The 21745-nt window shown below is 40.6% G+C and overlaps 2 protein-coding genes across 6 annotated transcripts in view; one reads left to right on the forward strand and one right to left on the reverse strand.

The window, feature by feature from the left end:
• The window catches only part of LOC112159283 (collagen alpha-1(XX) chain), a 43298-nt gene extending 43013 nt beyond the window's left edge, over nt 1-285 (reverse strand). For 4 of the 5 annotated variants that reach the window (XM_024293274.2, XM_036212970.1, XM_024293272.2 and 1 more), the window contains exon 1: nt 101-285. In XM_024293274.2, the coding sequence (XP_024149042.2) occupies nt 101-265 (165 nt within the window). In that variant the 5' untranslated portion in view covers nt 266-285. The remainder of the gene's footprint in view (nt 1-100) is intronic. The other variant, XM_024293273.2, reaches the window with a different exon arrangement.
• Nucleotides 236-19402, forward strand: dnase1l1 (deoxyribonuclease I-like 1). Its single transcript, XM_024293276.2, has 10 exons — nt 236-321; nt 9940-10069; nt 14234-14393; nt 15843-15931; nt 16486-16575; nt 16643-16755; nt 16844-16956; nt 18680-18837; nt 18915-19011; nt 19083-19402. Exons 3-10 carry the CDS (start codon nt 14250-14252, stop codon nt 19230-19232), a joined length of 954 nt encoding a protein of 317 aa, XP_024149044.1. The 5' UTR covers nt 236-321; nt 9940-10069; nt 14234-14249; the 3' UTR covers nt 19233-19402.
• The last annotated feature ends 2343 nt before the right edge of the window (nt 19403-21745 follow it).

Raw genomic sequence — 21745 nt, forward strand, 5'->3', positions numbered from 1 at the left:
AAGACTATTTAAAGTTTTCCTAGAGAGACTTAACGGTCAGAGGTGAACAAAAACACCAGAAATAACTATAAAAAGACGGCTGCGCCACGTGAGCTCTTACCTGTAGGTTCAGTGAGTCCGGATTCATTCCCCCAGGGAAACGGGACGAGACATTCCAGACGAGGGTCAGGGCGCGAATGATCCAACAGGGAGGAAATGCGTTCCTCCCAACCTGCGGGTCTGGAAGAGGCGGGGGCGGGGCGTCCTGAAAGGGGCGGGGCGCCATGCCCGCTCCAAAACAAGGCCTAAAACAAAACCAGCAGATGCAGCAGGCGGACTCAGGTGAGTCACCTGATCAGACCAAATTTGTTTGGACGAAAACCATCTTTGGAATCTTTTTTATCACTAGAAATGTAAGAATATAACTTTAAGCTAAAGCCAGTGAAGATTTCTCCCGTGGTACAAAATTGTAGTTAGTTCTGTTTTTTTTTTTAAACTAACAGCGAAGTTTTATTTTATGAGTCTTATTCTTTTTCTTGCAAAATTCCACTTTCATAAATGCACATTTTCACACACTAAGCCACCTTTCCTTATTTTAATCGAATACATTAAATACTCTCATAACAAAAAGTTGTATATTTAAGTGTACACGTATACTTAGTGTAGTATAATTGAAATGTACTTGTTATAAAGTGCTATACAGTATACTACCAACACCCCACACAAGGTCTATACATTCTATACTTTCACTCATACCCAAAAATACCTAATAAAATAAACTGCATGTGTTCATATGATGCATTTTTAATGTATCACTGTAAAAAATGTCAGTAATTTTTACAGAAAAAAACTGTAAAATAATGACAGTTAACAACTAATCTAAAAAAAAAGAAAATGAAAGTTTAATTAATGGGTAACTTCATAAATGTTCAAAACCATTTTGTACATATTTGCTCTGTATAAAATACATAATCATCTAGTTAAAAAATTGTCCGCCATATTTTCAGGATTTAAGACTGATTTATTGTCATATGCACAGCTTTCACTGACATACGAAATTATACTCCAGTACAACCTGAACAAGTTTAGACATACAACAGAAATACACAAAAACAGTTGACAGTTGACTTACTAACATAAGTATTGTATAAAACTCAAACAAAAAAATCTAGTGACGGCTGATTTGAGTGAGTCAATGTGAAGATACCATCTTCTCTTCTCCAGCACCTGAACTAGACACGCCAGCCGGAACAGAGGAGGGGTTTAGTGCAGAGGTTTTCTCTCTGCACATTGCAGCAACAACGATGTGTCTGACTACCGAGAGGAGGTGGAGATGTTGGTGCAATGGTGCAGAGAGAACAACCTCTCTCTGCACCATTGCACCAACATCTCCACCTCCTCTCGGTAGTCAGACACATCGTTGCTGCTGATGTGTCCTACTACTTCTGTGTCGTCTGCAAACTTTACTATATGGCAACTGGGGTGTCTCACCAAGCAGTCATATGTCAGCAGAGTGAACAGGAGGGGGCTCAGCACACAGCCCTGGGGTGTGCCAGTGCTCAGGGTGAGGTTATGGGAGATGGTATTGTGGATCCTGACAGTCTGTTGTCTATTTGTCAGGAAATCCAGAACCCAGTTCCCTAGTATGGGGCTCAGGCCATGGGTGGAGAGTTTCTGCAGCAGGGTCTGTGGGATGATGGTGTTGAAGGCCGAGGAGAAATCTAGGAAGAGCAGGCGGATGTAGGTGTTCCAGCCCTCCAGGTGCTGAAGTGCTGTGTGGACTACAGATGAGATGGCATCATCAGTGGAGCGGTTCTTCTTGTAAGCGAACTGCTGCGGGTCCACAGTGGCATCGATGTTGTTCCTGATATGGGCCATAACCAGCCTCTCGAAGCACTTCATGACTACCGGGGTCAGTGCTACGGGTCAGTAGTCATTCAGCCCCGTAACTGTGGAACCCTTTGGCCCAGGAACAATGAGGGATGTTTTTAGGCAGGTTGGAACAGATGCCTCAGACAAAGAGACGTTAAAAATGTCTGCTAGCACCTCAGACAGCTCAGATGTACAGTCCTTCAGCACCTGCCCTGGGATGTTATCGGGGCCAGCAGCTTTGCGGGGGTTAATTCATTTAAGGGTCCTGCTCACATCAGCTGCGGACACTTTGAAGGCCATATCACCTGGTGGAGTGGCGAGTTTGGTGAAAGACGGTGGTGCAGTGGTAGGGCGGTCGACTCCTGATCAGAAGTGAGCGGGTTCGACTCCCACCTTGCCCACCCATGTGTCGAAGTGTCCTTGGGCAAAACACTGAACCCCGAACTGCCTCTGGTGGGAGGTTGGCGCCAGTGTTTGGCACCGGAGCCACCACCAGTGTATGAATGTGTGTGTGAATGGGTGAACGGGTCTGTGACTGTGAAGCGCTTTGGGCCCTCGAAGGAGGGTAGAAAGCGCTATACAAGTATACGCCATTTACCATTTACCAATTACAGCAGGATCCTCAAAGCGTGTATAGAACCTGTTGAGTTCATCTGCCAAAGAGGGGTCATCCGGACACTGTGCATTCCTTGCGTTGAAGCTTGTGATGCACTTAATGCCCCTCCACATGCTCCAGGGGTCATTTGAAGAGAAATGCTCTCACTTTTCCTGGCGTATGTGGATTTGGCTCTGTTTATGGCCGTCATTAGTTCATTCCTTGCTGCTCTCAATACAAATACCTCAACAATGTTCAATGTTATTTGTAACATTTCTCAGTTTTTCACTGGATCAGACTTTTTTCTTTTACATTTGGTTAATTGTAAGCATTAGATATTTAGATTTTCTACTTTCCTCAATTGTGATTTCTATCTATTCCTTCCACATTTTTCTTTCAAGAGTTCCAAGAGTTTTCTCTGACTCTCTTTGGTTTAAATGTCTTCTGCTAAAACTGTGCAATCAGTGTGGATGTTAATTTGTTTGATCAAGAACAGTCATCCATCTATTTCATCCCTCCTGACCGGCAGAGGCGGTGCTTCAAGCACTGACTGATTCTTCATGCGCATGCGTAGTTCGAGAAATTAATGACAACAAAGTCACCTGTGACCTCCTGGTGACCCCACGTGAGGCTATTAAGTCACGTGGCACCAGGAACGCAGTCTCAACTTCTTCTTGCTTGTGTGCGTAGTAGTTCCTGTGTATATTTCCACTTCATGGTGAGTTACACAATTCTTCCTGCTGCCTGCAGCCTCATGACGTTTGGCGTCGGAGTTGGTAGTGTGTCTCACCCTCCAGAGGCTGCGCAGGTGGTTTCGCTGTGGCGTGCGGCTGCTGCTCCATTGCCTTGGTGGCGACTCTTTTTGATCGTCTTTCTAGATTGATTATCTGATGTGCTCGGCCGGGTGTTCCTGCTTATTGCAGTTGCCGTGTTTGTGGTGGCCGCCCAGTGGCGTTCTCTGCACCGCCATGCACTGGCTTTCGGCGTGCCTTGTCGATCTCGCTGCTGCGTGAACTACTTGGTCAGCTTTGGTCCTTCCGAATTTGCTTGGTGGCCCGGTAGCATTCTCCGCTGTAGGCTGACTGCTGTTACTGCTGCGGGTGAGTGCACCTATTCCTTCCATCTCCAACTCAGTGATGTTCTCGGTCTTGAGGCGGCTCGTGTTTGTTTTCATTGGGCATTGGCTGTTCTCACCTTTAGTGCCCTGCTGGATACAGGTCACTCATGTTGGCGTCTTTTTCTGCAGGGACTGCCACGTCCTCATGCCGCATGGTGATGGGCATGACCTATGCCCCACTTACCTGGGTGTTGACCACCTCCGCACGGGTCTGACTGTAGCGTCTTGCCCCTTACTGTGAGAGCTGATTGCTTGGAGGCCGTAGAGCAGGATTCTTCCTTAACTGGACGACTGGCTGGTCTGCGCCCCCTCTCGCGCAGAGGTTGTTCGAGACATTCAACGTGTGCTGGACCATGTGGGGCACCTGGGCTTTCGTGTCTACCTCACGAAGAGCAACCTATTCCGACACAGGCCACAGTCTTCCTCGGTGTGTCTCTGGACTCTGTGGCCTTGACGGCATGCCCCTCCCCTCGGCGGGTAAATGATGTCCTCGCCTTGTTTGAGAAGCTGCGTGTCCGCCGGCTCTTGTCCCTCCTCCTGCACCTTCGGGTTTTGGGGATGTTGACAGCTGCGTCTACAGTGGTTCCTCTGGGTCTGCTTACACTTCGGCCTTACAAGATGTGGCTGGCTGGGCTGCGTCTGGATGCTGTGTGGCCGGCGCACCGGCAACGCGTGCTAGTTATTCCACCCCATGTCCTGCGATCTCTGTCCCCTTGGGCAGACGGGTCTTGGATTGTTCCGGGGGTGCCTCTTGGCTGTTTGCCGTCCTGGCGGGAGGTCGTGTACACCGCGGGCTTCCGCTCGATGGATCGCCTGTTTTTTTTGCTTCTCTGGCCTCCGCAGGGGACAGGCACTGTCGAGGCAACATTTGGCCCACTGGGTTGTGGTTGCCATTCGACAGGCATATGACATGCATGGCTGCCCTGTACCAACCGGCGTGTCGTGTCACTCTACCAGAGCTGTTTCTACTTCCTGGGCTGCTGCCCATGGGGCGCTGTTGGAGTCCATCTGCGAGGCTGCCTCCTTGACGTCCCTGGACACCTGCATGCGGTTCTACAGGGTCAATGTGCCTGACCCGAACCCGATGTCTGGTGTGCCGCTGTGAGGAGGGGGTTCCGTGTTCTGGACCCTCTGGACTTTTTGGTATTGGCCATCCAGTGCTTGAACACACAGGCTGCTATGTATTACCGTTGTCGGCGACAACGGTACACCGAATCTCTCTTCAACAATCACGTATGACACCGTTTCTTTTATGGGTTCGTTTTTTACATTAATAACTTGTGTGGAGTCATCCATTTATATTCCTGCCACTACAATTAAGTCATTCTGATTGAAGCTAATAGTAAGTGCTTAAGGCCTTCAGAACATTCAACTGTAATGGCTCTTCAAGTCACGTTGAGCCGCACATATGCATTTTAATACTTTATATCAGTGGCGGACCGTCAGGGCCTGCAAGGCCTTCTCTGCTGGCCTAAAAATATCTGAATCACAGACTGATATTAATAATTATTTATTTCCGTGAATACGTATTCTATAATTCCAAATGCTCTGTCTTCGTCCTTTCATTGCTGTCTCCCTGGTTGCGCTGCTTCCAGACGTGTATTTTCCTATTTAAGCATTAACCAATCACATTGCAGCACCATTTGTTGCTAGGGTCAAAGAAATCTGCCTGAAGGCCTTCACAATCAGTTCTGCGGGCCCTGTAGCATAAAATAATTGTCGACCAAACTGTTGCTTCAACCAATCAGATCTGGAGTAGACCACGTGCAAGGCCAGCTAGCAGACGCACGGAAACATCAGGATTTTCACGCGCTTTGATTGGATAGTCGGAGAGTGTACTAGGCAGAGCTAGCAAACTGCATCTGTAGCGACCTGCACAGGCAAATATATCAAATTTAATAGCTGGTTTGTCAATCCACAATGGCTGAAGGAGGAGAAGAAATGGATTTGGTTGCAGACTTACTCTCAAAGCCGTTTTCAAGACGGACTTTTCAAGAAAAGCTGGACATTGTTAAGCGGGGTCGGGCAACTCCGAAGCTAGCAAGCCTGTCACAACCGGGAGAAGGATTTGAACGCCACTTTCAGTCCTAACTACGAGTGGTACCTTCATTTCGGGGGCGCGGTGAAAGCGCTGGATCCACAAACAGAGGAAAGTCATCACGGAGAGTGACACAGATTTAGACTTCCACCTGTCCACTAATGACGTGTTTGGTGGGCAAAACAACCCGATCAGTGCGATCGGAGGAGATCAGAGGGGAAGTTATTATAGCCCAGTTTGTGTCTGTTATGGTGGATGAGACGACAGACGCGAGTAACGCAGCGCAGCTCGCTCTGGTTCTGCGTTATGTGACGGACACAGGTGTCGAGGAGCGGCGTGTCGGGTTTGAAGATGTTACCAGTGGAAAGCGTCTCATCGTCTGATTTTTGGTGGAAAATGAATGTCTGGGTAAAGTTGTGGCACAGTTTTGTCTGGCACGGGTAAAGGAGTTCCATGACACCGTTTAGCGGGAGAGAAGCCGATACGAGGAAATCTACGAGGCCCCTGAACGCACCGCGGGCGCTCCGAGCTCACGAAGAGGTGCAGCGCAAAATCCTCTCGCGCACTACCGACAATATTATTTTCCAGACACAGACCAGATTTCAGAATCACGAAAAACTGATGTTTGTCTCCCTCCTGGACCACAAGAGGCTTCAGGAATACCAGAACATTTCCCGCATGCAGCCTTTTCCAGCTTATTACAGCCACGGAACACTTTCTATCTGCAAACGCATGGATTCTGCACGACAGAGTGATTGAAATCTTCTTCAGGATAGAAACGATGGATTTTGTGTTCAAATAATCTGGATTTTTGGTGAGTAAAATTTTGCTATCTCCCTACATAATATTGAAATTTTATCAGGTTATTGTTGATGCTTTTGGTGTGTGTGTGGCAGTTGTACCTGCACTAGAAGTTTTATTGCCATAAAATAGTTATTGAGGGTTGGATTGATTCAGATGGAGCACTACTGAAGACCTAGGTGTGAAATGCACGGCCCGCCACTGCTTTATATTGACATTTGCATTACAAATTGTCTAACGCAGGGGTCAGCAACAATTAAGACTTGAAGTGCCAATTCAAAATTTTTTCCCTAACAACTGTGCCATCACCAAGTATATAGTGTGTCCGCCATTTTCTAGAGCTGTCCAAATCTGTAACAGTGGGTCAGATGGATCCATATGCAGTATTTTATTTAGGGAGCTTGGATAAAGTTAAGTTAGCTTGGCAGAAGTCAGGAACGGTGAAGGGTTTGTCAGAGTTCAAGGCAGTGCAGTGGTGATGACCAGGCGAGAGTCAGGCACGGCGAGGAGTTTGTCACAGGCTGAGTCAGATCCGTGGTCAAAGACAGGCTGGGATTGAGGATTGAGGTTTAGACAGAAACAGGACTGTAGGAAATAATGCTCAGAATTGTAGGATGAAACCAGAACAAGACTTCACACCTGAGCGCAGCCTATAGCCTCCTTATAAATGTTTGTGCTTATTGCTTGAATGAGGAACAGCTTGTGAGGTCCCGGTCGACAGCAGGCAGAGGCTGATGGGAAATGGAGTGAAGATGTTCTCCTTAACAACTGTGCCATCACCAAGTACGAAGCGAACTGTTTTTTTGTTCACCTTTCTGCTTATCCTGTCAGGGATCACCACAGTAAATCAGCTTTCACTGATTCAAACAGGTGGTTATACAGAGAGTTTTCCACTGGATGCTCTTCCTGACACAATCCTGTATTTTTAAGGTACAGAGAGATCAAGTTATGCAGCAGAATGAAGGGTATTAAGGATCCTCACTGGATTTTAGCTCATTGAACCAAACCCAGGTCCCACCCCAGCCAACTGAGCTATTCAGCTACCTCTAGCTGTAATGCAAACTTTAATCCCCAAAACAAAACAAAATCAATATATCTGCGAAAATTATAATTCACAAACAGCAGGTCAAAAACCTTTTTTTAAACATATTAGCTCAAAATTTTGCTTTCATAATAATATTGCAAAAAATAAAATACTTGAAATAGTATTGCAACTATGTCTGTCTGAAAACCAAAAGTACTGCATTTGTGGTATGTGATACTAACAGCAATATGTTTGGATACATCAGAACAAAATATCCTGAATATTTCTAAGAACTTCCCAATTATTCATAAAAAATAAAAACATAAACAAGTGTTTGCTTTTGGCTTTTTTTGTAATTTTGTTACATTATGAGACAGAGCCTGAAAAACTTGTTAGTTCATTCTGTGATGATGCTTTTATTCCATGTAAAAGTAAATGTTTTAACCTTTATGAATTTATAGTTATTCAAATTTTCTGCAACTGGACAGCATCATTGTTCATTTTCACCTCCGTTAAATACAGTGGTGACCAGCTTTAACGTTTATTCATGTATAAAAGTTGTTCATATTTCATATTGACATTTAACAGAGAGTAAGTCTGAAAATAATCGGACTTTTTTGGTAATTATTCAATAAACTGAACTTATCAATCATTTTTTATTTATTAAAATAACTTGTCATGTGTTGCAGCTCAGAGTGCTTCAATGAAAACATTAAATACAAAAAAAGAGACATATTTAAACCAACATCCATTTGCTTCTGGAATCTCTTAAAACCGCCCAGTCATGAAGGCTGACGCGGAGGGTAATGTGTATTGTGTGAAACTCTGAAGTTTTATTTAAATAAAAAAGAGAATCCGAAGTTTTTATATGGTGGGCGAGGTCACAGTCATAGCGCTGCATGAATGGATCCTTTCCTTGTGACGGAATGGGGGATCAAAGATCCTTGTGGAAAGTGATGATAACTATTTTCAAATTCAAAAACTGACGACAAAAGTGCTTTTTGTTGTCAGGCCCCAGCGTGCCAGCTGTGGCACGCGTGCCCTAGGTTGCCGACCCCTGATTTAGATTAAATGAAAATTCCTCCTTTTGGTTTTAAGCTATTTCTCATTTATCAGTATATCTAAATTGTCGAGCTAAAATGAACTGGCTAAAGAAGCACACCTAATTAAAAAGTTAGTTCTTGGCCTAAACATTTTAGTAAAATAAAGATTTCAGAAATCTTTTATATGTAGATAATTTCTAAGTAACAATTTTTCCTTCACACAATCATTAAGAAATATTTCGAAAGAAAAAAATAATTAAAGCCCAAGCAGATTTACTGAGGAGCTGTAGAGCCAGAAAAAACAACACTTCAACATTTTTTTATGTTATTTCAGTCTGAAATTAAAAACATTTTTTAATTTGAAGAAATATATTGTGATGCCAATTGATTTATTGAAGCATGACATAAGGATAGATTAAAAGATTCAATTGCAGTGTAAATCTTCAAATGCAGCCATAAAAGAGAACAGCGACATCTGCTGGACAAAAGGAAAAACTACAGGTTGGTTGGATCAAAAAATCAAATTTGAGGTTTCTTTTTTTTCGTTTTTTACTTGTTTTTTTTGTCTGAAATCTTAAGCTAACATAACTTAAAAAAAACTATTCCAAATAAAGTATTGCCATATATAGTTGAGCCACATTATGGTAGTTTGACAAAAAATTAACTCAATGACTGAAGTCCCCTAGACAATAATAGATTTAATTTGATTTTCCAGAAGAGAAAATACTATAGATTTCATGTATTTATTGATGGAGAAGTTTAAAAAAAATCAGAAGTTAAAAGCTGTGTTTGATCTTATTTTGTGAAAAGACAATTTAAGTAAAGAATTCTGACAATAAATGCTGTTTCCTTATCAAAGATGGAAAACGATCAGACAAAGATTGTGAATACTACTAAATTAACACATATAAACTTACATGAGTCTTGTCATGTGATTAAAGGGGTTTTTGCAAACTGAACTTTTACCAAAATCTTCATGTTGAACAGAACCATCATTCCTGAAGTTACTGTGGAGCAGAAAGAGGGATTAAAATAGCATCTTATGATTCAGTTTAGTGCTCTGGCTTCTTAGTAATACTTTCCATTACTTCATTCTATAATAGGATTTTTTTTTTTCATTTAGACATTTGATCAAAGGTTTTAAACTCATTTTAATGTTTGAGTTTAGATAAGCAGGTTATTCAGTTTATGTTTAAGAGCAACATTTGCAGAAGCAGTAGAATAAAATGTACTCCTTAAAAGGAGGCTGAAAACTGGCTTCTATTACGTAAGGCGGGAGTTACAATGCAGGGAAACTCCTCCTTTTTTTAGTAACAAACACCCAGTATTTAGGGAGGGGGGGGACGGGGGGTTCTGTCATCTGCTGACGGGAGGAAGAGACGAGAGAGACTCAAACATGCAGGAGTTTCTGCTGTGAGGAAAGGAGGACGAACAGGGGAGAAGCTGAATGACCGTCTTGTTTATCAGCAGCAGAAGATCTGAAGCAGCTGCAGCTTCGCTCCGGTTTCAGCTCCACCCACCAGGAAACAGTCCAGCTCTGAGCTTCCACAAAGAGAGGGCAGAAGGACGGACACTCTCCTACAACTCGCAGACACAGCTGGTGAGTTTAGGTTTGTCCTTTTCTTTCTGAAACAGGAGACAAAGGAGGAGAAGCCTGGAACCTGATCCATGACAGAAACACTCAGGGCAGAATCTGCTTTCAGGGCAAAACTCTGACTGTTTTCTTCCCTCCTGTGGAGCTGCACATGTCAAACACTAAACCTAAATCTACAGTTTTGCTGCTTCTCTCCTGATAGAGTTATCTGTTTCACGCTGTGAGATCCCGACTTGTCCTGTCATGAAAAGATCTAAAGATAACTCCACTTATCACCTTTAACCAAAACAGTTTGATCTGAAGCTGCTGTGCTGCTTTCAAACCACCAGCATGACTTCTGCAAGTGAACTGCAAAACGAGAACTCACTGTTTCTGCTCATAAGTGGGAAGTTTGAACCCTTAAAGACTATTCAAGCCCCACACTCTTTCAAAAACCAAAAACCAAATAGTTCTTTTTTGTTTAGCTAAAGGGTTCAGCCTCCAAGAAACATCTAAATAATCAAGAAACAGCAGCTTTTCTGTAGAGAAACACAGATAAACTACCAGGAGAGCTCCTGACCAAACACTGCAAGTCAAAGTTCATTTGTTTTCAATCACAAGTTTTTCCTTTATCAGCATTTATTTAGATTGGCTGTGAGTTTTCTAAACGTGACATGTTTAAGACCAAACAGGAAAACTAGGGTTAACGATTAATCGACATAAATATAAATTGATAAATCGATATTCTTATGATCCTATCAGATCACTTTGTCTGAGGCTGAATCGAATCAACCAAAGAATCCTTTTAAAATGAGATATCGATGTTAGAAAATAGGATTTGGATTGAGACATTTACTATCAAGTAAGAACAACCAAGTGGACAGCAGACAACACTTGTGTAATGCAGCAAAAACTGATCAACCATCGATACAGTTTGACATGTGGAAACACTTTGGATTTAACGAAGACGTGACCTCACAGACTGGTGTAATGTTCCCTTTGGATTATTTTCATGTGGAAAAACAACAGTAGGAGGAACTTTATCAAACTAACATGTGAATGGGTTTCTCATTAATCCTGTTTGTACACATATTTACACTTGATTATCTTGTAAGAAATACAGGGAAAGACAGATCAATTTTAAACCAGTGAATCGGATTGTTCAAAATGACTCAATATCGACTATGAATCGGATCGGCATCCTCCAATTATGATATGAACCAAATTGTGATTAAAATGAATCATTAAATCCCTATATAAGAACTTTAATATACTTTACGGCTTTTATGGTTCATCATTTTTATGTTTTTACCTTGTCTGTCTTTTAAATCTATGCAGTACATTTTCATGTTATGTCAATTTTTGTTGTTGTTTTTATGTAGTGCGTCTTTTGGTTTAACTTATGTTTTAATCCATGCAGTGCCTCCTCAAATTTTAGCCAGTGTTTCTGTTATTTTCTATTTTTACGTCTTTTTTAGTATTGCTTCTTTCATCGGGTGTGTCTTCTGATTTATTTTGTTTCACTAATGTTTATTTATGTCTTTTTATTCAGTACCTTGTGTTCAACAGCAAAGTTGATGAAAAGTGCTATATACAGTAAATAAAGTGATTGATTGATATTAGATGAATACAGTTGACTACAGGGTCACAACCCTTCCTGCTTTTCCAGATCTCCCTGGACTGATCAATGCCGACAGTGTTGGGTTAATTACTTTTAAATAGTAATCAATGACTTTAGTTACTGCATGAAATTGTAATCAAATTATTTGACTCATTCCCGAGGTTAAGAAGTAAGTCACCACTTGTAACTTTACTTTGCTCTTTTTTCACTCATAAACAAATTCTCAAATTAAAAAAAGCCAACATGAAGAAAATCCCCTCATAAAATCCACAGAATAAATACATAAAGAGTACACAAGGCCAGTCAGGTTATTTTGGCACCACCTCATTCATTTCACCACATAAACTCTAGAAACTACAGATTGTATAGCCGCCTCCATGGTCTACAGACAGGTTGTGCATTGACATTAGAGCAGTGGAAAGCAGTTCATCTGCAGGACTCAACTGAAATATTTTGTCTTTGTTTTCAACTGGAAATAATCTCATATCTTCAGTTATCAAATGCTCCCATAAATTTGCGTGTGTTTACACTCTCTCCATTTTACTTTGACCAACTCTGTGTTAGCACAGACGGCCAGGAACTGTCAGACCCTGACATTTTGTTTTATTTAACCAAGAAACAATGGCAGATGCCAATGTTTACACACATTAATTAATTTTATTAATCAACTATGGTTTCATAGGGTGAATTAGGGTTTCTGTACTCTAGTAATTATAATTCAATTACCACAATTTGAACTGTAATTTGTTATGTTACTTTAGTACTGACAAAAGTAATTGTATTACAGTAATTTGGTCCTTTGTAATTCACTATGTTCAATAGAGTCTGAACACCTACATTTGGTGTGTTAAGGAATCAGGAAGTGAATTTACTGGAGTCAGCTCATCTGGAAAATAAGCAGGACCGGAGTTAGCCAGACTGATAGCCAGACGACAGAAAGCCAATTCAGTTTCAGGAAAACCTTTGCTAGTTAGTTTAGTTTGTGGGATCTTATGCATATGTGTCACATTTGTAAAAGTTCCAAAAATACACGCTGTTATCTTTTCAAAGTGCTGAATGTAGAAAAACAAAGAGACAACTTTGTGTCGAGTTGGTCAGCAAACAGGAACAAACTGAACAGAAAACCTCCAAAATCTCCTTTCCTTCTGCATGACCTTCACGTGAAGAAACCCTTCTGCTGTTTTTGTGGGAAAACACAGTTTGGTCAGTTTTACTGCATCAAAAAGTTCAGAAAACGAAGCATCTTGAGCTGAAAAGAGCTTGATTCTTTTTTTCTTTTTTATGTTCTTGGGAGAAAGTTGGAGCTTCCTTTTTCTGTAAAACTCACAGGAACTTCCTCCACAACAGGAAATGCTGACATGCCTGTCAAATCAAGAAGGGCACACACTGCTCACATGTCTTGGATTTAAATTAATGACACTTTTTGTAAAACAGTTTGTCTCAGATTGATTCACAAAATCAGAAAAACATCAAACAAAGTGAAACTAATTAGAAGTTTTACAGCCACCATCAGTCCTCTAAAAATCAAACTATTTCAAATTCATTTTACCTTTAAAACATGTATTAATGTTAAGTCAAAAGGGATAAAGTGTGTCATCTGAGGGCTTAAAAGTCCCCTCCAACTATATTTTTGTCTTTTGTAAAAGTGCTCTTCAAATCTATTTAGCAGATCTTAGCTGAAATCCAAAAGCCTGCATCATTTTTTAAGACATATTTTCTGAAGAACAGCAGGAGCTCATTAGAAATTCACTTCTAAGTTGTGGGCAAGACTGTTGGCGCTGAAGTTACTCTGAAATGATATCCCATCATTCCTTCTCTCCCGCTTACAACCCCATTTTCCCCATTAGAAAACACAGTGTTGGAGCTAATTGGAGGAAAATAAAGATGTTCATGGATCTATTTATCTACAAGTGAATGCATATGAACTGTAGTGGAGCAGGGAGACATGGCAGATGCTGCGTCAAACTTGAGGTTTTTCAAACTGCATGTTTTCGTTTGCTCCTGATTCATCAATAAAGAAATACTCAAATTACTTAAATTAATTTGTATGTCTCCATCATGAGAGAAATGCTACAAGAACACCTTAAACACACGATCTTCATTTGAGTGGGTCTTTATATAAAGAGGTTTTATCAATTTAAATTTTCTTTATTTTTTTATCGATTTACTGCTCTGAGGATAATATTTTTAATTATGGCCTTTGGAGTATGATGTCCAGAAATGTTCTTTTGGAAACTTTTTTTACAGTTTGTGGAGCATCTGTCCATTTTTACGCCTGAGAGACTCTCTAACCCTTCCTTCTAAATTTAACCTTTTTAGTGACTTTTTCACATTTTTAGCCATTCATTATCTTTTGAGACCTGTAAAGGAGTCACAACTGAATAATTTACATTAATAAAAGTGAAACCTTCATGTTTTCTGTGTTTTACATTTTAGGTCATGCAGTTTAATAGTTAAACTTTGCATCAGAGGATGAATGTAACTGAAAAATAACATTTCCCCCAATGTAAAATTGGTTTGGAACTTAATCCCCATTTTGAAAGTGTCCTGAAAACCTGTGTATGTCTTAGTCTGCAGCTCAGGACCATGAGGCCATCCTGTCTGCTGCTGCTTTCCTTCCTGCTGCAAGTCAGAGCTGCTTATGGAGACTTCAGAATCTGTGCCTTCAACCTTCAGCACTTTGGAGAATCGAAGTCCAAGAAAGCGGATGTCATGCAGACTCTCGTGAGGGTGAGAACCAGGCAGCAATGTCTTATTTTTCAACTTTCAAGGTTTTTTTAAAATTACGATTCCTGTCAGTTTTTAAAAGTTTCTGTATCTCAATTCAGTTATTATCGCTAAATAACCTCATTCAAGTAAGGAATCCGCTTTCACATCACACAGGAATTGGTTTTTACCATAAAGTTTCAGTCACAGTTCTTAAATCTTAAAAAACAGAAGTTTCTTTTATCAGCTTTGGTGAAGCTCTGGTCTTGGGATCAGATGTAAATCCAGGATTTTTAAAGTTTAAAATGCCTGAGTGAAAATCTTCCTAAAGGTTTACTTTACTCCCACTCTGATAATCTTTTGACATATTGTAAAAATGTTCCCAGAAGACTTTTGACTATGATGATGCTGTTTTTAGCCTAAATTTAAAAAAAAAGTTTCTTAAGACATAGTTTCTGCAGAGCGGCAAGGGTTCATTATAAATTTACCTCTGAAAAAAGAAAAGGAAAATGCGATCAATAATGTAGCAATCCAGTTATACAGTTTTGAGCCAGATCACAACAAATTGAACAAAGAAATACTCTGAAATGTCATTTTAAGCTTAATTATTTTAATATATATAGTTTTACTTGTTTAATTTACTCTGGAATAATTGAAAATGTTCAATATTGAGCATGTTTTTAAGTTAAAGTCCCGTCAGTTCTTAGTGTGTGAAATTTCTGCTCGGCTTTTGACCCATCCCCTGGGGGAGGGGTGAACTGCAGACACAGTGGCACTCGGAAACCATTTGGTGGTTTAATCCCCAAATGTTAAACAGGGAGTCCCATTTTTAGAGTCTTTGGTATGACTCGACCTGGATTTGAACTCACGACCTTCCTGTCTCAGGGTGGACACTCTACCACAAGGCCATTGAGCTGATTTCTCAAAAAAAAAAAAAATCAGTTTGTTGGACAAAGAAAAAATATGAACTTATTTTTCGAGAACTGGAACTAATTTCAAGCTAAATTATCTGAGGAAGCCAAACAAAAGACTTTAACGGAGGCAAAGATGGCAGCAATGTACTCAGAAATTCATAAAAGGGTAAAATATGAAAATCAAACTTGATTGGGAGCTCTTAAATATTCAAAGGGTTGATTGATCTCAAAGTCTTTTAGAACTTTTAGGGTTCTAAAGAGCAGTCTTTGAATCAGATTAATTATTTAAGCTTTTTTCAAAATTCAAAAAAGTGACCAAACTGAATGTACACACACAATAGCTGAAAATGGGACGTTGAAAAGTGCTGAAAGAGTTCACAGTGAAGTAAATGCTTCAAAAAATTCACACATCAAGTTAGTTTTAACTGAAATAACAAATACAAGGAAACTCAAAATGTAAAGATTGGGCAGTGAGGTGATGAAGATGCTCCTGGACTGCACAAGCTACAAAAGATGTAAACTCTAATCAAAGCAGTGGCTCCATCTCTCTGTGCTGCAGATCATCACTCGCTGCGACGTGTGCCTCCTGCAGGAGGTCCGGGACAGCAGAGGGACGGCGTTACCGGAGCTCCTCCAGCAGATCAGGAGGTGAACCGTCCGTCACACTCAGCGAGCCTTTTTACCTCCAGAAGTCATCAAACCGAACTGCTCTTCAGCTTTTACTCTTTTGAGCTTCCAGTCTGAACCTTTGGAGGATTTCAGTTGTTGAACTGAAGAGTTCTGATAAATGAGAATGAAAGAATGTTTGAAGCAAATACAAAACAGTTTTTGTCAAAAACAAGAGGATAAGATGAGTTAGCAGGTGTGACTGGTCGATAGATAAGACACCTAAAACTCTTGAAAAATGAACTGAATAAACCCGTCCTACGTCACTACTTAGCTCTTTTTCCAGTAGCATTTTTTATTTGGTCCTGATTCTCAATGATTAGAATAAAGAAATACTCTAAAATGCTATTTTGAGCTTAATTTTCTTCACACACGTCCTCAGAAAAATGCCACAAGAACATGTTAAAAACCTAAATTGTCACTGGAGAGGGTCTTTAGTGATCCGGTTCAGTCACACGATGCACAGAGGCAGACAAAGCAGGGATCTGAGGAGCAGAAACTCCAGCCCGTCCTCCATCTCCATTCGTGCGTTGCAGGTTTGACCCCAAACACGAGTACAAGTCTGTGTCCAGTGAGAGGCTGGGCCGCTCCGAATCCTACCAGGAGCAGTACGTGTTTGTCTACAGGTGAGCTCACACACCTTTGAGTTTAGTTTCTTCATAGAGTGACATGAATCGCTCCTTGTGTGCGCAGAAGCAGCACGACCACCATCACAGGGGAGTATCAGTACCCAGACGACCTTCCGGGAGACGAGGACGCGTTCTCCAGAGAGCCCTTTGTTGTGCGCTTCAAAGCTCCGCAGACAGGTGACATGTCATAAGATTGAGGAACTTCAGGTTAGTGGACATGTCAAGACAGGAACTCCTCTCAGCATTTTCCTCATTCATGTTCCAGCCGTGAGGGAGTTCGTCCTCATTCCTCAGCACACCACTCCGGCCAACGCCACCAAGGAGCTGGACGCTCTGTACGACGTGCTGCAGAGAGTCAGGAAGATGTGGGGGAATGACGTAAGCACGCCGTTTACTCACGCCTCTCAGGAAGGACGGTCGTTTCACGAACCAGAGGAGTCAATGAAACCAAGGAGCAGACACATCAACTTTGAATTAAAAAAAACGTAATAAACAAGATAAAAACCATGGAGAAACAAAATGATGACAAAGCAGATCATCTGACAAGAATAAATTTGAAAACAAGACTCTTAAACACGCCGAGGATATAATTAGTAGAAAACAGCTGATATGATCATGTACTGGTGTGACTGACATATGGAGAGAATATAGTATCATCAGATACGTGTACCTGCAATTGTGTTTTCACATATACACAAATGCCAAAAGAATTCAAAACTAATTTACACACACACAACTTAAATTTACAACAGATTAAAACTAACTACACATATAAATCTTTAAAAGTATGCAGAAATCACACACAACACCACATTTAAACACAAATCTGATGTGAGACTTTTTTACGTCTCCAAGACTCTAGAATGCTGGGTCATCAGAGATTTCTAGTCAGCGCTCATTCCTCACGTCTCCTTTATCACTGCAAGAAGAAGCGACCTGCAACTAGGAAAAGAACACTAATATGGAAACAACACTCACCTGACTAGACAGTAGTAATGTTCTGTAGTGTTTTTCTTATATTATATTTTATATATATATATTTTTTAAATTAATCAGTAAGAATATTTTCTGTAGATAAATAGGAGAATCAGAAATGAATTGATCAAAATTACTTCAATAAATTAACTTCTTTCCACTCCTTTTCAAGAAAAAAATCCAACTCTATTTAACTTTTGTTAATAATCATTACATTTAATGAGTCTAATGTAACCAAAGTGTTCATTTAATGCATAACTACAAAAATCTCTGTTTATGATGATTAAACACAATGATCTTTTTCCTACATTTGTGTTGATTTTTTTTTCTTTTATTAATTAATTTAATCATTTCTTTAATGATACCAAAAAATCTGATTTTGAGATATTGTTGACATATATTCTTGTGTAAAGATTAAATATAACGTCTGGACATGGAATGTGGTGGATGGTATAACTCAGTGGAAGAGCAACTGATTCATGTCCAACAAGTCCCTGATTCAACTCCAGCTGTCCGGTACTTTTTATAATGACATTTTTGGATTTATGCTAATTAGTTACCAATTCAAATGTATTACCAGGCCACGCCTTTTGAATGCATTTCATTCCTACACTACTAATACTGCTATTCATTTTTTTAATATTCAATTAGTTTAGCAAAATAACTAATTACAATTTTATCTCTCCTAAAGAGCAAATGTAATATGTGTTTGTTCTGATTACTGTACTTACTAGAACTCATTTGGGATTTTTTTGTTTGTTTTTTTGTTTTTATTAGTTAGTAATTGACATAATTTCTTACATATTTTCATCCTATATCAACCTAAATCTATTTTTTTATTTCCAAAATAATGAGAATGAATGCCACTCTAATTAAAATATTATCCTTAAAGTTTCAGGTGGAGCTTTAGGTTTAGTCAGTCCCCAGTTTTATGCTCAGTATGAGGAATGAGATCCCAAAATGTCCTATATGCTCTATTTCTAAAAGACAAATAATAAAACAAAGAGACATAATTTGGTTTAATCTTGACCCCACTGCCCTGACTGAATGGTCAAGACAGTGGGGTCAATAACGTGAATGTGTTTAAATCCAGGAGAAGTGGTTTCTAACAGTGAAGGTGTTTCAGAATGTGATGATCCTGGGAGACTTCAACGCCGACTGCAGTTACCTCCCCAAGAAGAACCGGAAGAACGTGCGGCTGATCACTGACACCAGCCTGTCCTGGCTCATCCCCGACACCGCCGACACCACCGTGCGCTCCACCACCTCCTGCTCCTATGACAGGTGAGCCGCTCTGACCCTCCACCACCCCCACAGCTGAGTCTCCAGACTTCTGAGTCCTTCACATTTTCTGTCGACAGGATCGTTGTTCACGGAGAAGCATTCAACAGAGCAATCGTGCCGTCTTCTGCCAAAGCCTTTAACTTCCAGGAGGAATACAGTCTGACGGAGAAGCAGGTAACTGCAGGTGTCATTTGCAGCCACAGACGACTCAGTTCTCACAGTAAAGCTGTTTGTTCCTTCTCCAGGCTCTGAACGTGAGCGATCACTATCCTGTGGAAGTTCTGCTGAGGGTCGTTCTAACAAGGTCCAACAATGGAGCCGGCTCCTTCTCCATGGACTGCTTCATGCTCCTCATCCTGAGCCATCTGATCATTCAGCTCCTATCATCATCTTAGCTGAGCAGCAGACATCTGTTGGAGGAAAATCTGAGCAAAGCCTCTGAATCCAAACAGGAAGATCATCTTCACTGATGGTTTGGAGAAGAGCCTGAGAGGGTTTGCACGTGCTCAAAGGACAGCGAGGAGATGTTTGGACACAGGGGTGAGGATGTGTTGAAGCCAAAATTACATAAGCTCATTTATTGCTGGATTAAAGCTGGATCAGATCATTTTATCGCCATAAACTGTTTTGCTTTGCCTTTAAAAAGAAATTATTGTAACATTTTGCTTCATAAATGAACTAGAAAAAATAATAATTTGAAGATGGAAGCAAGGGATCCAATTTCCCCCCAGGAATAAAATATTTTTATCAAACGATGAGCTGAACATTTCAGCTCAGGACTTGTGCCAATTTAAAAGATCTATTTTATTTTTGTCCAAAAAATTCAAAGTCATGAAAATTTCATCATGACAGTTTAGGAGCCATAAACTTGTTTGATTTCCCTTTGAAAAATATTTGTTGTAACATTTTGATTCATAAATAAATTAGAACTTAAAAGTATGTAGAGGAAGAAAGATTGTCCAGAAGAAGAGGAGCTCCAGCTGCTTTTAAGAAGAAAAAACATCTCGAGGTTTGTTCAGGTTTAAGATAAAAATTTAGTGTGTTTTGTATTAACTGGATTTTTTATGGTAAAAATCAGTGAGACTGAAAAAAATCATGAATTTTCTTTTTAATAATTACAAATTTAAATAAAGGAGTTTGCATCAGAGATAATCTCCAAGAGAAACCGTTTTTTAAGGACTCATTTCTGAGAGTTTGTGTTTTTATTTGATGAAAGTTTTGCCTCCACCATAATAAAAAGCATTTTCTGTAGCATGGCTGTAATCGTCTCCATTTGTTCACATGTCCAGGACTTATGATACCTGCTCTGTTTCACTGTTGAAGCCTCTTCTTCTCCTGTTCAGCAAAATAATGGAATCAGCTTCCTTAAAGTCCCCCTACAATTAAAAAAATATATATATTTAAATGTTTCCAGTGGGGTTTTAATTAGGACTGTTTTAAGTTTTAAACAAAAATTCGACATCCTGAATGTCTTAAAAAATCATGTTTCCTGTTGATCTGACGTCTTCGTTTCCAAAAATTCCTCTGTGTGGGCGTGGCTTATGATGCCGAGCTGTGTAACCCCGCCCCTGCCGGGGAAAAATATATATTAACAGTCATGTCCTGGTGCTTATATTTATTTTGTCAGGCAACAACAGTGGAGCATATAAAAAAATGAAACAGACCCAGAAGTGGTGACAAAAAAGAGCGATGATAATAAAAACGACAGAAAAGGCAGGGGAGGGATCCCTGTTTCTTTGATGCTGCCGTTCTGCTGTCTACCCTCCGGTGCCGATGTTTTGCCATGAAACGTCCCTGCCAGAATTTGCCTGGACCTGTCCAGACGTACCCTCGCCTTCGCCCATCACTACCCGGGCCAGGCTCTAGCAGCACTGCTGTCAAATGAGCCGCCGTTCACATTTCTGTGGTCAAATCAGCATCACTGGATTTTTGGTGTGAGTTTCATCCAATACTTACGGTAGCAGGACTGAGAACGCTGGAAAATCTCCACCAGACTCCACGGAGCTTCTTGATGTGACCACGGAAATGTGAACGGCGGCTCATTTGACCGCAGTTGAAGGATCGGTGAAAGTTCGGTCCATGAAACTCTTCCTTGTCAGAGCTGAAATTCAGCTCAAAACGAAGGGGAGAATCGGAGATGGAGCTGGTCAGCTTCACCCAGCTACAAAAGCCACGCCCCCACAGAGACGTTTTCACAGTCCGAAACTTCAGATCAACTAAAAAATGGCTCTCTAAGATATTTAGGTTGTGGGATTTTGGTTAAAAATTTCATAATCATAAATACAACACTACTGAGAACTTTTATTAAAATAAAAATAGTCATAGGGGGACTTTAAAGGCAAAGATATTGGAGGTTTTTATTTATTTTTGGGGGGGTGTAATAGTACCGGCATAACAAAAAATCCACTTTCAGATCAAACTGTTTTTGGTTAAAGGTGATAAGTGGAGTTATCTTTAGATCTCTTCATGACAGGACAAGTCAGGATCTCACAGCGTGAAACAGATAACTCTATCAGGAGAGAAGCAGCAAAACTGTAGATTTAGGTTTAGTGTTTGATATGTGCAGCTCCACAGGATGGAAGAAAACAGTCAGAGTTTTGCCCTGAAAGCAGATTCTGTCCTGAGTGTTTCTGTCATGGATCAGGTTCCAGGCTTCTCCTCCTTTGTCTACTCTTTCAGAAAGAAAAGGACAAACCTAAACTCACCAGCTGTGTCTGCGAGTTGTAGGAGAGTGTCCGTCCTTCTGCCCTCTCTTTGTGGAAGCTGAATCATAAGATGCTATTTTAATCCCTCTTTCTGCTCCACAGTAACTTCAGGAATGATGGTTCTGTTCAACATGAAGATTTTGGTAAAAGTTCAGTTTGCAAAAACCCTTTTACTCACATGACAAGACTCATGTAAGTTTATA

The sequence above is a fragment of the Oryzias melastigma genome, linkage group LG7 (genome assembly GCF_002922805.2).
Source record: "Oryzias melastigma strain HK-1 linkage group LG7, ASM292280v2, whole genome shotgun sequence".
NCBI classification, from domain to species: domain Eukaryota; kingdom Metazoa; phylum Chordata; class Actinopteri; order Beloniformes; family Adrianichthyidae; genus Oryzias; species Oryzias melastigma.

What these genes read in the sequence shown, in the direction of transcription:
- dnase1l1 (XM_024293276.2), top strand. Translation starts at nt 14,250, where the DNA reads ATGAGGCCATCCTGTCTGCTGCTGCTTTCCTTCCTGCTGCAAGTCAGA. An exon ending in TCATGCAGACTCTCGTGAGG is followed by an intron (nt 14,394 to 15,842) that starts GTGAGAACCAGG and finishes TCTGTGCTGCAG; the next exon opens with ATCATCACTCGCTGCGACGT. An exon ending in CTCCTCCAGCAGATCAGGAG is followed by an intron (nt 15,932 to 16,485) that starts GTGAACCGTCCG and finishes CGTGCGTTGCAG; the next exon opens with GTTTGACCCCAAACACGAGT.